A 12,526-nucleotide genomic window follows, 5' to 3' on the forward strand; every position below is an offset into this window, starting at 1 on the left:
AAAGCAGCGTTAGAACGTCTGAGTGAGGCGCTTAAATCTACGTTGATTCTAGATCTTCGGATCGGTCCCTCCAGGATTTCACGCTTTCAATGTTCACAGCGAAATCCGACGAGATGTTTGAACCGAGTTCCTGCGTCGTCATGGCGACGGGAGGAGCAACCCACCCAAATATCTCCTGCTCAGACCAAGGGAGTTGCTGCTAGATCCCTGCTGCCCTGCTTTGCTTCACCTGTTCACCTGCTCCCCTGTTCACCTTCTCCCCTGTTCACCTGTTCACCTGCTCCCCTGTTCACCTGCTCCCCTGTTCACCTGCTCACCTGTTCACCTGCTCCCCTGTTCACCTGCTCCCCTGTTCACCTGCTCACCTGTTCACCTGTTCGTAAATTTGCATTAATTGTTTCAATCTCAACGTCAGGACATCCTGGAGGGACGAGTCCTCATAAAAATAAGGGTTTCATGGACTCGCTTTAGCTCCACCTACTTCAATGGGCATTTACTAACATAGGATGTATACTTTACATAGGATGTATACTTTACATAGGATGTGTACTTTACATAGGATGTATACTTTACATAGGATGTGTACTTTACATAGGATGTGTACTTTACATAGGATGTGTACTTTACATAGGATGTATACTTTACATAGGATGTGTACTTTACATAGGATGTGTATGTTTGTGGCACACGTGTAAACATGTGGGTGAAGAAGAAAAGGAAAAAATAAAAGTTTACGCACTTGTTTTACCTGTATGAGTCCGGGTGTGTGTCTTAAGATGGTCAGACCTTGAGAACTTTCTCTGACACGTCTCACATTCGAAGGGTTTAACTCCTAAACACAGGTAGAGTTTGCATGCACACACACACACATGAGTCCAGGTACACACACACACACACACACACACACACACACACACACACACACACACACACACACAGTGGGAGATAGAGAAATGAGGCTTGCCGAGAAGCCCTTCCACAGCTAGCCTAGCCAGGCTTTAGCAACATCTCAGTTCCTGTGGGTGCACCTCAGCTCACGTGCACCTCAGCTCACGTGCACCTCAGCTCACGTGCACCTCAGCTCACGTGCACACCAGCGCGCTCATGAACAACATGGCAGTCGTGCAAACAGCAGATATGAGAGACCAAAGAGGACAGAGAATGTTGAAAAGAGAAAGAACGTGGAGAGCAAAGCGGAGGTGGACAGAGGCTGGGAGCGTGACCCACCTGTGTGCCTCCTCTGGTGCCGCTTTAGCTGGTCTGAGCGGGAGAAGCTCTGGCCACAGTCGGTGAAGTCGCACTGGTACGGTTTCTCTCCTGGACAGAGACAGGACACGCAAATAAAGGAGACACCGTCCTCTACTCAGACAGGACCGGTTGGACGCATCGGAGGGGGACTGTGGCCCCCGTTAGCGGCTCAGTGTGGAGCCCAAACGGCAACAGGAACAGAAGCAGCGCTACTTCCTCTGAACGCTACGCTAATTTACAAGCTAGCGTAGCCAGCCGGAGGTGGGGCAACACATAAATAACGGGCTTTAAATTTGCTCTTTTGACTTCTAAAAGCAGCCAAATGCCCCTGGAGTTTCCTGAGAACTCGCATGCGTTTGCGCTGTTGCTAACGTCGCTACGCCACTGATGCTAAAGGCGCGCGTTTCTGCGTGTTCACCTGTGTGCTTGCGGCTGTGCAGCTGCAGGTTGGAGAGCTTGAAGTAGCGTTTGTTGCACCCCGGGTAGGCGCACATGAAGGGGCGCTTCTCGCTGCTCTCCGTCCGGACGAGCGCCGGGCCGATGCTGGGAACGCGCCGCACGTCCTGCCAACGTCGAAAAAGCGTTTTTATCTGGGGTTAAATGGCGACACGACACACAACAACAACAACAACAAAAGCCATTTCATATTTTCTGAGCGGGTCCATTATGGTAAACTGGTAAATGGGCTCCTTCCATTAGCAGTAACGTGACTGCGGCCCGACCGGGGCCCCCGGGGGGCCGTTAGTCACGCCTGTTAGCCGCCGCCGCGGAGCGTCCCCTCACATCCAGGCTGGGGAACAGCGGATAAAACAGGGACGGGAGGGAAAGAAGCCGTCCCGGGCTCCTTGGGGCCGCCGATCCCACCCAAATTGTTCAGATCCCGACCCCCAAAAACCATCTGGTCCTGGTTTCTTTAATGTCTGGTATAATCAGAGCTGTTAGCGCCTCTTTAGGGCTGCGATTGCTCCGCGCATGGCGGGCGACGCGCAGCAGCACCGCTGGGTTCATGTCTGGTGCATCTGCTTCATTAGCGACGCAGCACCGGGCTCTGCTAACGAGCAGCGTAACCAGCTTTTCCTGGTTCTGGTTTCCTGGTTCTGACCCAGCCCTGGTTCTGACCCAGCCCTGGTTCTGATCCAGCCCTGGTTAAAGTCCTCCATTTGCTAACTCCTGCTCTGGTGGCTTAAATCACATTTTAGGAGGGAAAAGAATGAAAGTTTATTTATTCGTAGGACCTCGTGTGTGCATGTCTGCATGCGCACGTGTGCGCGCACGCGCGCGTGTGTGTGTGTGTGTGTGTGTGCTTTTGCGCAATCCGTTTCTTCGAACGGGAGCAGAGAGAAAGAGGTCGGGGTGGAAAAGCGACTGTGAATGATGAAATAGGCTCCAAAGACGAAGGAAGGAAACGTCCCCGGACAGCCTGCTGTGGACTGGACGCGGGTCTGGAGAGTCTCCGCTCCCGCACGGCTGCTGACAGACCATAATTAAATCCAATGATTTAGCACCGTGCACGTACGAAGATGGAAACTGTCTCCTTACCCAGCGTAGACCTGAATGAGTGTGTGTGTGTGTGTGTGTGTGTAGTCGCAACCAAATACTCATTCTACTAGCAAAGTGAGGACGGATTTGGGAAGTGTGTGTGTGTGTGGTGGGGGGGGGGGGGGGGGGGGGGGGGGGGGGGGGGGGGGGGGGGGGGGGGGGGGGGGGGGGGGGGGGGGGGGGGGGGGGTTGATATGAGGTCAGGGTGAGGATTAAGGGGTAGTTGGGATGGCCGGGGTTTGTGAGGAGCTGGGGAATACATGACAGGCGTGTTTCCACTGCGGAGGTTCCTGGTAAATCCTGGGGCGGGAACCGTTTCACGAGTTTCGTGAACGTTGTGCGACAAAATGTTATGTTAGCACCAATATCTGCGCTCGCGCCCAGTGTGTTAATAGATGTGTAATAACCAGCACGTGTCACGTTGTGACGCTTATCAAGTATCAAGTGTTCAGGGTGGTGGATGCTAACAAGAGGAGAGCGGCGTCCGCTAGGCTAATGCTAGGTCCAAAACCCGGCCCCACCTAGCGGATTTTTGGGCCCGACCCGGGAGCAGGAACTGGGTTAGGCCCCTCAAGGGTTCCTGTAAATGACCCTTTGTGGGAGGTTCCTCCCTCGTAAAATTACCCAGAAGTTTGTGCAGTGGAAACGCGCCTGATGCTGAGGAAAGTCCTCACAAAGGTAGAAACTTTTACACTTTATGAGATAAAGACAGAGGCGCCACGTCAGCGGAAGGAAGATAAGGAGGGAGATAAGGAGGGAGATAAGGAGGGAGATAAGGAGGGAGGGTCCTACCTGCAGGCCCCTGAAGACTCCGTGAGTGTGTATGTGGTACTGCGTGCTGCAGCTGTACACCATGGGCGCGCTGGGGTCGCTCTCGTATCCCGCCGCATGGCTGCCAACACAAAGACAGGTCTGGAGAGAGGCATCACACGAGCGTTCGCCCCGTAGCGACGCCTGGCGCCGAGCGTCAGGAGCGGACCCTAGCGCGGCGGCGAAGGCCGCGGGGCGGAACAAAGCCGGGTCTGTGCGAGCCGCCGCTCCCGTATCAGCTGATAACGCAAACAGCTCGTTTTGGGGGCTGAAGGCGGAGGAGGAGAGCACATCCTGTCCTCCCGCGGTTACAAAGTAACCTGCCTGTCTATCAGGCACGTTGGGACGCCCCCCCCCCCCAACACACGGGGGGGAGGGGGGGGGGGGGGGCAACTACATAGACTTCATTCAGCATCTGACCTTGAGCTTATTAGAATCACACCGCAATTATTTAAGATATTTCCCTCCGTATCATATCAAAGTCGTGGTCCAATCATAGGCCAGCGGGGGTCCGCCGGGCCAGGACACACACACACACACACACACACACACACACACGTCAGCTGAGGAGGCGGTTTGGTGTGAACTCTGGAAATAAGCCTATCTGCTCTTCCTCAGTTCCCTCCCCTTGTCCTTCCTCTTCCTCGTCTCCTGCTCCTTGCCCCCTTCAGCTTTATCTTCCCTCACTCCCGTCTCCTCGTCCTCCCTCCTTCCCTCCTTCCCTCCTTCCCTCATCGACAGAATGACAGATGTTGAGCCGCAACTGAACCGTGTCTCTGAAAACATCTGCAGCCCTTAGAAAAGAGCCACAGCATGTGTGTGTGTGTGTGTGTGTGTGTGTGTTTATATGTCCTTATATGTCCTTTCCTGCCACCATTTTCTGTGCGTGCTCGTTGGCCCGGGCCAGAGTGCACGTGCGGACAGTTGGCGACTGGCTCTGAGCTGCGGGTCAGCGTGACATTAAACATAATGAGGGGAAGGAAACGCCACATCGGCCTCCACCTCCAGAGCGCCTCGTTTGACTGGAACCAGAGTAGCGTCCGCTCGTTAGCGCTGCTAGCGCTGCTAGCGTTAGCTGCACCCAGACAACAGCCTCAAGCTCGTGTCAACCTCCCAGTGCATGATGGTTAATCTGAGGATGGTCCCAACAATCAGAGCGTTTTGCGGTGGTTTGAGCGGAGCAGCGTGCACGTGCCTACCTCTTGACGGTGGACGCCAGTGCACTGACAGGGTTCCATGCCACACACTCCAACTGTGAGGTCATTTGATAAACATTTTCTCCGCTGTGGACGGGAAACAGAACGTAGAAGAGAAGCTGGTGAGCTGGGTGCCGCGTTGCCGTTGGCGCTCCCTGACACACACACACACACCCTTGTACTTGTATCTTTGTGAGGACACTCATAGACATAACGCCCAATTCTGACCTCGACCTTAAACCCTTGAATTTGTGAGGACCGGCCAAAATGTCCTCGGTTTGATAGTACTCGAAATGTAGCAAGCACCAGAACACACACACACACACACACACACACACACACACACACACACGCACAGAATTCTAGAGGGAGGGAGGGAGGGAGGAGGATTTATAGTCGCCTCTCTTGGAGGTTCTGCTGGGTGAAGGTGGTGCCTGGTACCCTGCTCATTACACAGCTATTATTTTACAGTAGAGCACCGATGGTCCCTCGTTCCCCCAATAAACACGAGTCTGATTTATTTCTGTTTATGAATGAGGGGGAATTCATCTCTGCCTCAGGTTACGCTGATAAAAGCTGTAAAAAGAGGGAACTCTGAGCGTTGTGAAGGGCTTCAGGCAGGCAGACACACACACACACACACACACACACACACACACACACACACACACAGAAACAGCAGAAGGCAGCAGGTTTTGGTGGTAGAGGGACCAACTCATCAATATCTGCTCCCGAAACGTAACTTCCTGTCTGATCGTGAGCCAGTTGGGTGGAAATGCCTCCGGTGGCGTGCTTCGTTTATACCAGCCCCGGGTCCACGGGGCAGAGACACCTAAACGCACCACGAGGCCGACACGAGCTGGGGCAACTGGTCCCAGTTATACGGATATTTAGACACAAATACCCCCCTATTGTTGTGTTATTACTACGTTATAGCAACTTGTCCGTGTTGTGTCCAAGCCCTGTTCGTGTGTGTGTGTGTGTGTGTGTGTAATTAGCATGAAAACATGTGACGCCGAGCGGCGAAAAGGTAAAAACAGCAAGAGGAAGTGGCGGCGGCGGCGGCGGAGGTGAACATCCTGTCCAGACCTGCATCCTGCCGCTGGATCGCCCGTCGCAAACAATCAACAAGGCTTCCTGAAGCCATTTTATTCGTTTGTTTCTTCTAATTATAACGGCTGAAAGTGCAAGTTGGTGGATTCAGCTTTGTAAATAAAACGAGAAAATAGGAGCATATTTACGTAGAAATGTAAAAAAAAAAAAGGGATTTGAGACGCCCGCCATTTTTGTAGGACCTGCTTCTATAGTTCTACACATCTGTGCGTGTGCGTGTGTGTGTGTGTGTGTGTGTGTGTGTGTGTGTGTGTGTGTGTGTGTGTGTGCGTGTGTGTGTGTGTGTGTTACCTGTTGTAAGGGTTCCTCAGAAGCAGAGCTTGGCTGCCTGCACAGGTGTCTGACGGGGTGTGACATCCGTAGACAGGAGGAGGGACTGGATACTGCTGCTCAGCTGATGCATGAACACACACACACGCACACGCACACACACACACACACACACACACACGCACACACACACACACACACACACACACACACACACACACACACACAGACATACACAAAACACATATTAATGGGAGAGTATAATGCTTGTGTAATGCTGGGTGCTTTTAATTTACCTCTGTGTGTGCGTGCGTGTGTGTGTGTGCGTGTGCGCGTGTGTGTGTGTGAGTGTGTGTGTGTGTGTGTGAACTTCTTTATTAGCTCTTTATTAGCTCTAACTGGCTGAACAACAAACGGAGAGTCTTACCCATGGTGCTCTGCTGCACCAGCGCCTCTTCATGTTTGAAGGAGTGGTTGGGGAACTGGGAGCTGTGGTGTGTAGGAGTGTGACCGTAATTACCGGCTCCATCGAACGCCACCGCGCTGTAACCTGCCGGGCACAGAACCAGTCAGCCAGTGTGTGTGTGCACATCTGTGCACCAGTCAGACCATTAGCATGTAAAACGGGCTGGGATGGAACCCGAACCCATCACCAGCCGCGAGGCTGGAGCCATGAACCTCCGAAGTTCAGGATTAGGAAAGCAGAACAAGAAAGGATCAAACATTTGATTGAGTCAGCAGAATGTGAAGATTATGCTCACACACACACACACACACACACACACACACACACACACACACACACATACACACACACGCACACAGGAGGGTCCCCATATATCCTGACATCTTAGGCCAGACATGAGTCACGACTGGTCTGAAGCCGTCGACCAGAATCCCGTTAATCAAACGCGCGTGCACGCGCACGTGCGCCCTCTCCCTCTCCCTCTCACATACATGCTTCATTAATTAGAGCGGCGCACTTTCACTCACTTTGCTCATCAGTGGGGGAGGAAAGAGGCGAAAAACCTCATTAAACGTCTCCATTTATCTTCTGCTCACCCCAGTCTGACTTCTGTGTGTGTGTGTGTGTGTGTGTGTGTGTGCGTGTGTGTGTGTGTGTGTGTGTGTGTGTGTGTGTGTTGTAGAGTTCTGGAAATACCCCTTTGACTCAGAGGTGTTTGAAGTTCTTTTATTACATAAGGCCGTGATTGGCGTCCGGCTCGATATGACGCTTGTACACACACACACACACGCACACACACCGACGACAACAACAACCGGCGCCCCAGTTGTCCCTGTGACCCCGCGCTCTTATCACCTCTCCCGGGCGACCCCTGCTCCGCCTCGTGCTCTGTTTGTCCGTGCTCGTCCTGCCACAGCGGGGGGCAGGTGAACCCGCTCGGAGGTCGGCGCTGCACTTTGATTGCAATGTTATTACTAAATTATCTGCTTGATAAGCATGTTATTACTAATTACTCTGTTGGGTAACCACTAACAGATCCGTTATCCCTGCCCGGATTAGGCTGGATGTTTGGAATAAGTGTGTGTCGGGCTTTCACTGTCCAGAACACACACACAAGAAGGTGTCCCAAAGTGTTATTACACGTGTAATAACTAAACGTAAGCAGATTTACCTGCTAAAGCACTTTTCTTCCAGGTGTAAATTTGACAGATTTTAGAAATGATGTTCAACCCTTTGGGATTTTCCCAGCATTCCGGGACTATATCACAACGCTACACCAAACACGGAACATTATCCGGTTCCAATTCCGAATCATTTTCACACGACTTTTGTTGTAAACGAACTAATTTAGGGAGTAAAAATGTCGAATCTCAGAGCTGCCGAACCGATAATTATGTAGCTCCTATTATTATTATTATTATTACATTTTTATTATTATTACTATTATTATTGTTGTTGTTCTGTCGTCTATTAATTGGTAATTACAAGTGACGATTATATAAAATATTATAAAACTAGATGTAATTTTCTTTTCCAACCCTATTTACTCAACCGTTAATTTAAATTAATTTAAAAATTGCTAAAATCAAACGTTTCTCATGCTAGTCGTTAGCTTTAAAAACCCAGAGAGGGTATTTTTTTCCCATATTTGATCCAAACCCCGTAGATTAAAACCTGCGATATTTAAAATCTTTAGTAAAAACCATTAAAACCAACATCCTGCCGGTTGATGATCTACCTGCGGCAGGAGGGACCTCAGCCCGGGGCCCCTGGGTGGCCCCTGGGTGGCCCCTGGGTGGCCCCCAGGCCACAAGCAGAAACATTGGGACCAGTTTAAAAAAATCTGGACTTTGGCTGAAGTTCTGGAAGTGATGGAACCTTATTTTGAAGGTGTGTGTGTGTGTGGGGGGGGGGTCCCCCGTGTGCCCTACCTGTCTGGTTGCGGGTCGCCTGCTGTGGGTCTACGCAGTTCGTCAGGTAGGACGGGCTGCTGAACATCCTGCCGGGGGGCTGGTGGTGGTGCGGGGGGGCCACAGGTGCCGCCTGACTGGGGGCCGTTGGCGGAGGCGCGGGCGGGCCGAAGGCTGCCCCGTACCTGCAGGCCCCCGTCCCCGTAAACTGCCCCGAGAAGTGGACAGTGAAGGCGCTGAGGCCGCAGTGGGGGTCCGTGTCCAGGTGGTGGGGGTCGCTGGAAGCCCCCCAGGTAGGTTCCTGCTTGATGAAGGAGTGCGGCCCCAGAGACGTGTGAGAGGCGGCCAGCGAGGAGTAAGGGGACGCGGAGGTGTGGAAGTCCAGGACGGGAGCCCACTGGGGCGCCGTGCTGACGGGCAGGGCCGGGCAGCCGGGGCTCGGGCCCCCGGACAGGGGCGGCAGCAGGGAGCTGAGCTCACGCACATCCGATCCCATCGCGGTCGAAAACCTTCTGGACTCAGGGTGGTCGAAGGTCAGGCTGTAATCCTCCAGTTTAGTTCCTTCACTTTCTTCTTTCAAACCTTCTTGAGGCAGCTTTTCTGTCCATCAGTTTTCCGACTCACAGTCGGAACCAACTCTTCTCAGCGGCGGCCGGGAGGACGGACGGAAACCAGGAATGAGGTCCGGGATGGGCTGAGGTCCTCAACATGTTCTCCAAGAGCCCAGACGACGCCGAGAGATGGGGTCCATTCAGGGGAGACAGATCTCTGCTCAGACAGTCGTGGGTGAATGGAGAGCCAGGAGTGGAGGAGTGGAGGGTGGAGGGTGGAGGGCTGGAGGAGTAGCCAGAGTGTCTGAGGAGGAGGTGGAGTCCAGAGATGATGAAGGACAGGAGCGCTCTCGCTTCATTCATCTACGGTTTGCTCACTTAAACCAGCTCAAACCAGCAGCTTCTGCTGGGGAACCACCAGATCTTCTGTGTTCAGGTGGAGCCTCAGCTGCTAACAAGAGCTAATCGAAGCTGCTAATCGAATCCAAACCGAATCTGCGGCACCTTTGTAGCATTAATAAATAAAGAAATAAAGGAAGGAAGACCCCCGACCTCCGGAGGGGTCTCGGTTCGAGGCCCCGCCGCGTCTCTGGGAGGAATAAAGACATCAGGGTCCTGCAGGTTGGGGGCTCGTGTATTAAACTCCGGGATTCGAGTGTGTTTATTCATGATTTTGGATCATTAGGACACTCGCGCAGTCATTTAGCTGTTTGGAGAAGATGAAGCGTTAATGGGCCGATAAATCCTCCTTTTATCCACCCGTGGTTTCAGTTTCCATCTTACGGGCTCCTTCTTTTTTTACAAAAATAAAAATTAATTTGGTAAATAGAGAACGTCTGATTTAAAATGACATCAACCTTTACACACAGACGCATTTAAAAAAACAGTGTATTTATTTAATGATTTCAATTTATCATTGACGGTGAAAAACGTTTTAAAACGAAATAAATTACAGCAAATATTATTTTTCAAATTATTATTATTATTATTACAGGTTGAAGATCACGTTGGCTCTAATTAGCAGATGTCGTCTCATTCTAAATTAAAGAAATCTCTATAAAAACGCTGTTGTTCGTTTTTTCCTCGTTGAATCGATGTTTTTTTTGCCATTTTATGTTTTGATTTTTTTAAAAAGATCTTTAGAGGCTAAATTTATCTTTCTGATTCATGTTTAGTTCGAGCTTTCTGTTCGTGGACATTGTTTTCCTAATAAATAAATGAGGCTAATTAGATCATCTCATTAACGTCAATTTAAATGGTTTTATTTATGCATTTTTTAGAAAAAAAATCGGCATATTTTAAGGTAATTTAAATAAACGTGCTGACAATATAAAGGCATCAAAAAAATCATTGTTTTTAATTGTTCTAATTATTCCCCCTAAATTTTGAAGCATTTAAAATTTTAGCAATATAAAAAATAAAATAATTATAAGTGAAATAATTCAAACTTCCAGAGCTCCATCTGAAGCGGTTTAAATGATTAGTTTAATTCATGAATCTCTTATTTGCCTTGACCTTGATATCGAACTGAAAGGTCATTTTTCTGGCCAGTTTCCTCCCCCAGCATCCATCCGTGGTGACAGTCGAACAGACCAGTAAAGACTCTCCATCCCAGTCTGGATCCATCCCCTAGTGGTCATTACACGAACTGCACATCAGCTGTTCGACCCCAACATCAGGCTCAGGATGCGGAGGATCATTTCAATAAATATCGTCTCCCAGTATCTCAAACTGGTCCAAACCTCCAGAGCAGCACATTTACAGCAACATCACGTGATCAACCTTCGTTGACGCTCATCAGTGTCTTTCACACAGAAGGCCGAAGTCCGGGTCCCGGTGGGGGTTCACGGGAGCTCCAGAACGTTGGACAAGGATGCAAAACACGGGGGAAATACTCACCTCCAGCGCGCGAGTCCACGTGGATCAGCCCAAACCTCCTCTTTGGTTCAGTGTTTGCACATTTCTAGAACGTGAACGCAAACCTGTCGCTTTTCCCGCGGGAACACGTGACGCGACGTCAGCGCGAACGACATCGCGAGTGTCCAAACGCGCACGTGGGAGAATCGGGGTGTATCGGAGATGGATGGGGAGTTCACATCTGGAAATCCAGTCTGGGTCCGTCTGCGCAACCAACTGCTGACCCGAGATTCAACTCTTCAACTCCGCAAGGAACGGAGACAAAGTGTGTGTGTGTGTGTGGGGAAAGGGGGGGGGGGGGTGTGATAGTGATGGTTCACCAACAGTTTGGATGCTGTGATGGAGGAGGTTCTCAAGTCTTGCTCCACTACTGAAGGACTTGTTTGTGTCTCCACTGGAAAAGAACCAGCAACAAGAGAGCAGCATTAAAAAAAAATAAACCTGTTGGAAGAGCAGAAACTTCTGGAACAAAACGGAGCCTTCAAAAGGGAATCGCATCAAAAATGCATCTGTTTTTAACAACGAGCCAAAACGGGCCTTCTGACCTGGGTCAGCGTCACCTTTCAATGGTTTTAACACAATTCCTTTCTAAAGTTACCGCCCTCTACTGGTCGCCCCGGGTACTCGTGGTACATCTTTGAATTGGTGCTACTGTGACGTCTGACTGAGGTCAAGAGGCGGCTCCATCATCCCACCCACCACCTTCGAGTGGATGCACCCCAGTGGGGTAACTGGTGGGGTAGGTGACCATAATGGGCCACCATAGCCTTCCCCTCGCCTGAAAAACCTCAGCCTCATGAACTTGGAAAACAAAAAGAACCCCACTATAACTGTAATCAAGTGTTCCGTTTCACCATATCATCTTGGAGAAAGCGTCTGTCTCCAGGAATCACTTGGTTAAACTCCAGTTCCTCCCGTCCCCTCTGATGGGGGCGGTCCAGCTCTACTGTTCTGGATTCTGTGCAGTGGTCCTAGTGGTGCACGGGGCCACTGAGGATTCGCGGCCTCTGGGAATGCTATTGGGTTGGGTGATCTTGGTCCAGTAACACACTCAAAACCAGTCTGGAAGTCGGTTTCTTCTGTGATGATTTCCTTCTTTGTTAGATCTACCTCCCGATCCCCGCTTGCTGTAACGACCCAGGGGGCAGTCCGGTTTCGGAGTGAAAGTTGATCCACATCAAATGAGTTTAGCGACACACATTTGAGGTTCATCTGCATAAAAATGGGAGGAGATGTTCCGTTTCCTGAGTATGGATCCAAGAGCAAAAGGTAGAGGGAGGAGAGAAGAGGCCCTAGAATGGAACCCTGAGGTACCCCACATGAGGGAAGTAGTCAGTAGCTCCCACACAAACACAACAACCTCTCCCTGATCACTATGAAAGCATTTGCTCGGTCACTGATTGGTTTTCGTAGTTAATCTTTCAAATACTTGGAACCCCAAGTAGCCTAAATGGACATTGGAGGGGGGGGGGCTTATAAGAGACGTCCCTGCTGCTACTTGGATGG

The 12,526-nt window shown here is 50.8% G+C and overlaps 1 protein-coding gene across 5 annotated transcripts in view; it reads right to left on the reverse strand.

Annotated features, from left to right (window-relative positions):
- The window catches only part of wt1a (WT1 transcription factor a), a 12,363-nt gene extending 2,992 nt beyond the window's left edge, over positions 1–9,371 (reverse strand). For 2 of the 5 annotated variants that reach the window (XR_003889487.1, XM_029841306.1), the window contains exons 1-8: positions 8,574–9,370; positions 6,604–6,726; positions 6,198–6,300; positions 4,797–4,880; positions 3,580–3,679; positions 1,667–1,811; positions 1,228–1,317; positions 740–832 (exon numbers count right to left, since the gene is read on the reverse strand). Coding sequence is in view for 4 of the 5 variants with exons in the window: in XM_029841306.1 (XP_029697166.1) it covers positions 740–832; positions 1,228–1,317; positions 1,667–1,811; positions 3,580–3,679; positions 4,797–4,880; positions 6,198–6,300; positions 6,604–6,726; positions 8,574–9,048 (1,213 nt within the window). In the remaining variant the exon portion in view is untranslated. Of the gene's footprint in view, positions 1–739; positions 833–1,227; positions 1,318–1,666; positions 1,812–3,579; positions 3,680–4,796; positions 4,881–6,197; positions 6,301–6,603; positions 6,727–8,573 lie in introns of all 5 variants that reach the window. The other 3 variants (XM_029841307.1, XM_029841309.1, XM_029841308.1) reach the window with 3 other exon arrangements.
- Positions 9,372–12,526: the final 3,155 nt, after the last annotated feature.

This window comes from Takifugu rubripes, chromosome 9, assembly GCF_901000725.2.
Source record: "Takifugu rubripes chromosome 9, fTakRub1.2, whole genome shotgun sequence".
Lineage (NCBI taxonomy): Eukaryota > Metazoa > Chordata > Actinopteri > Tetraodontiformes > Tetraodontidae > Takifugu > Takifugu rubripes.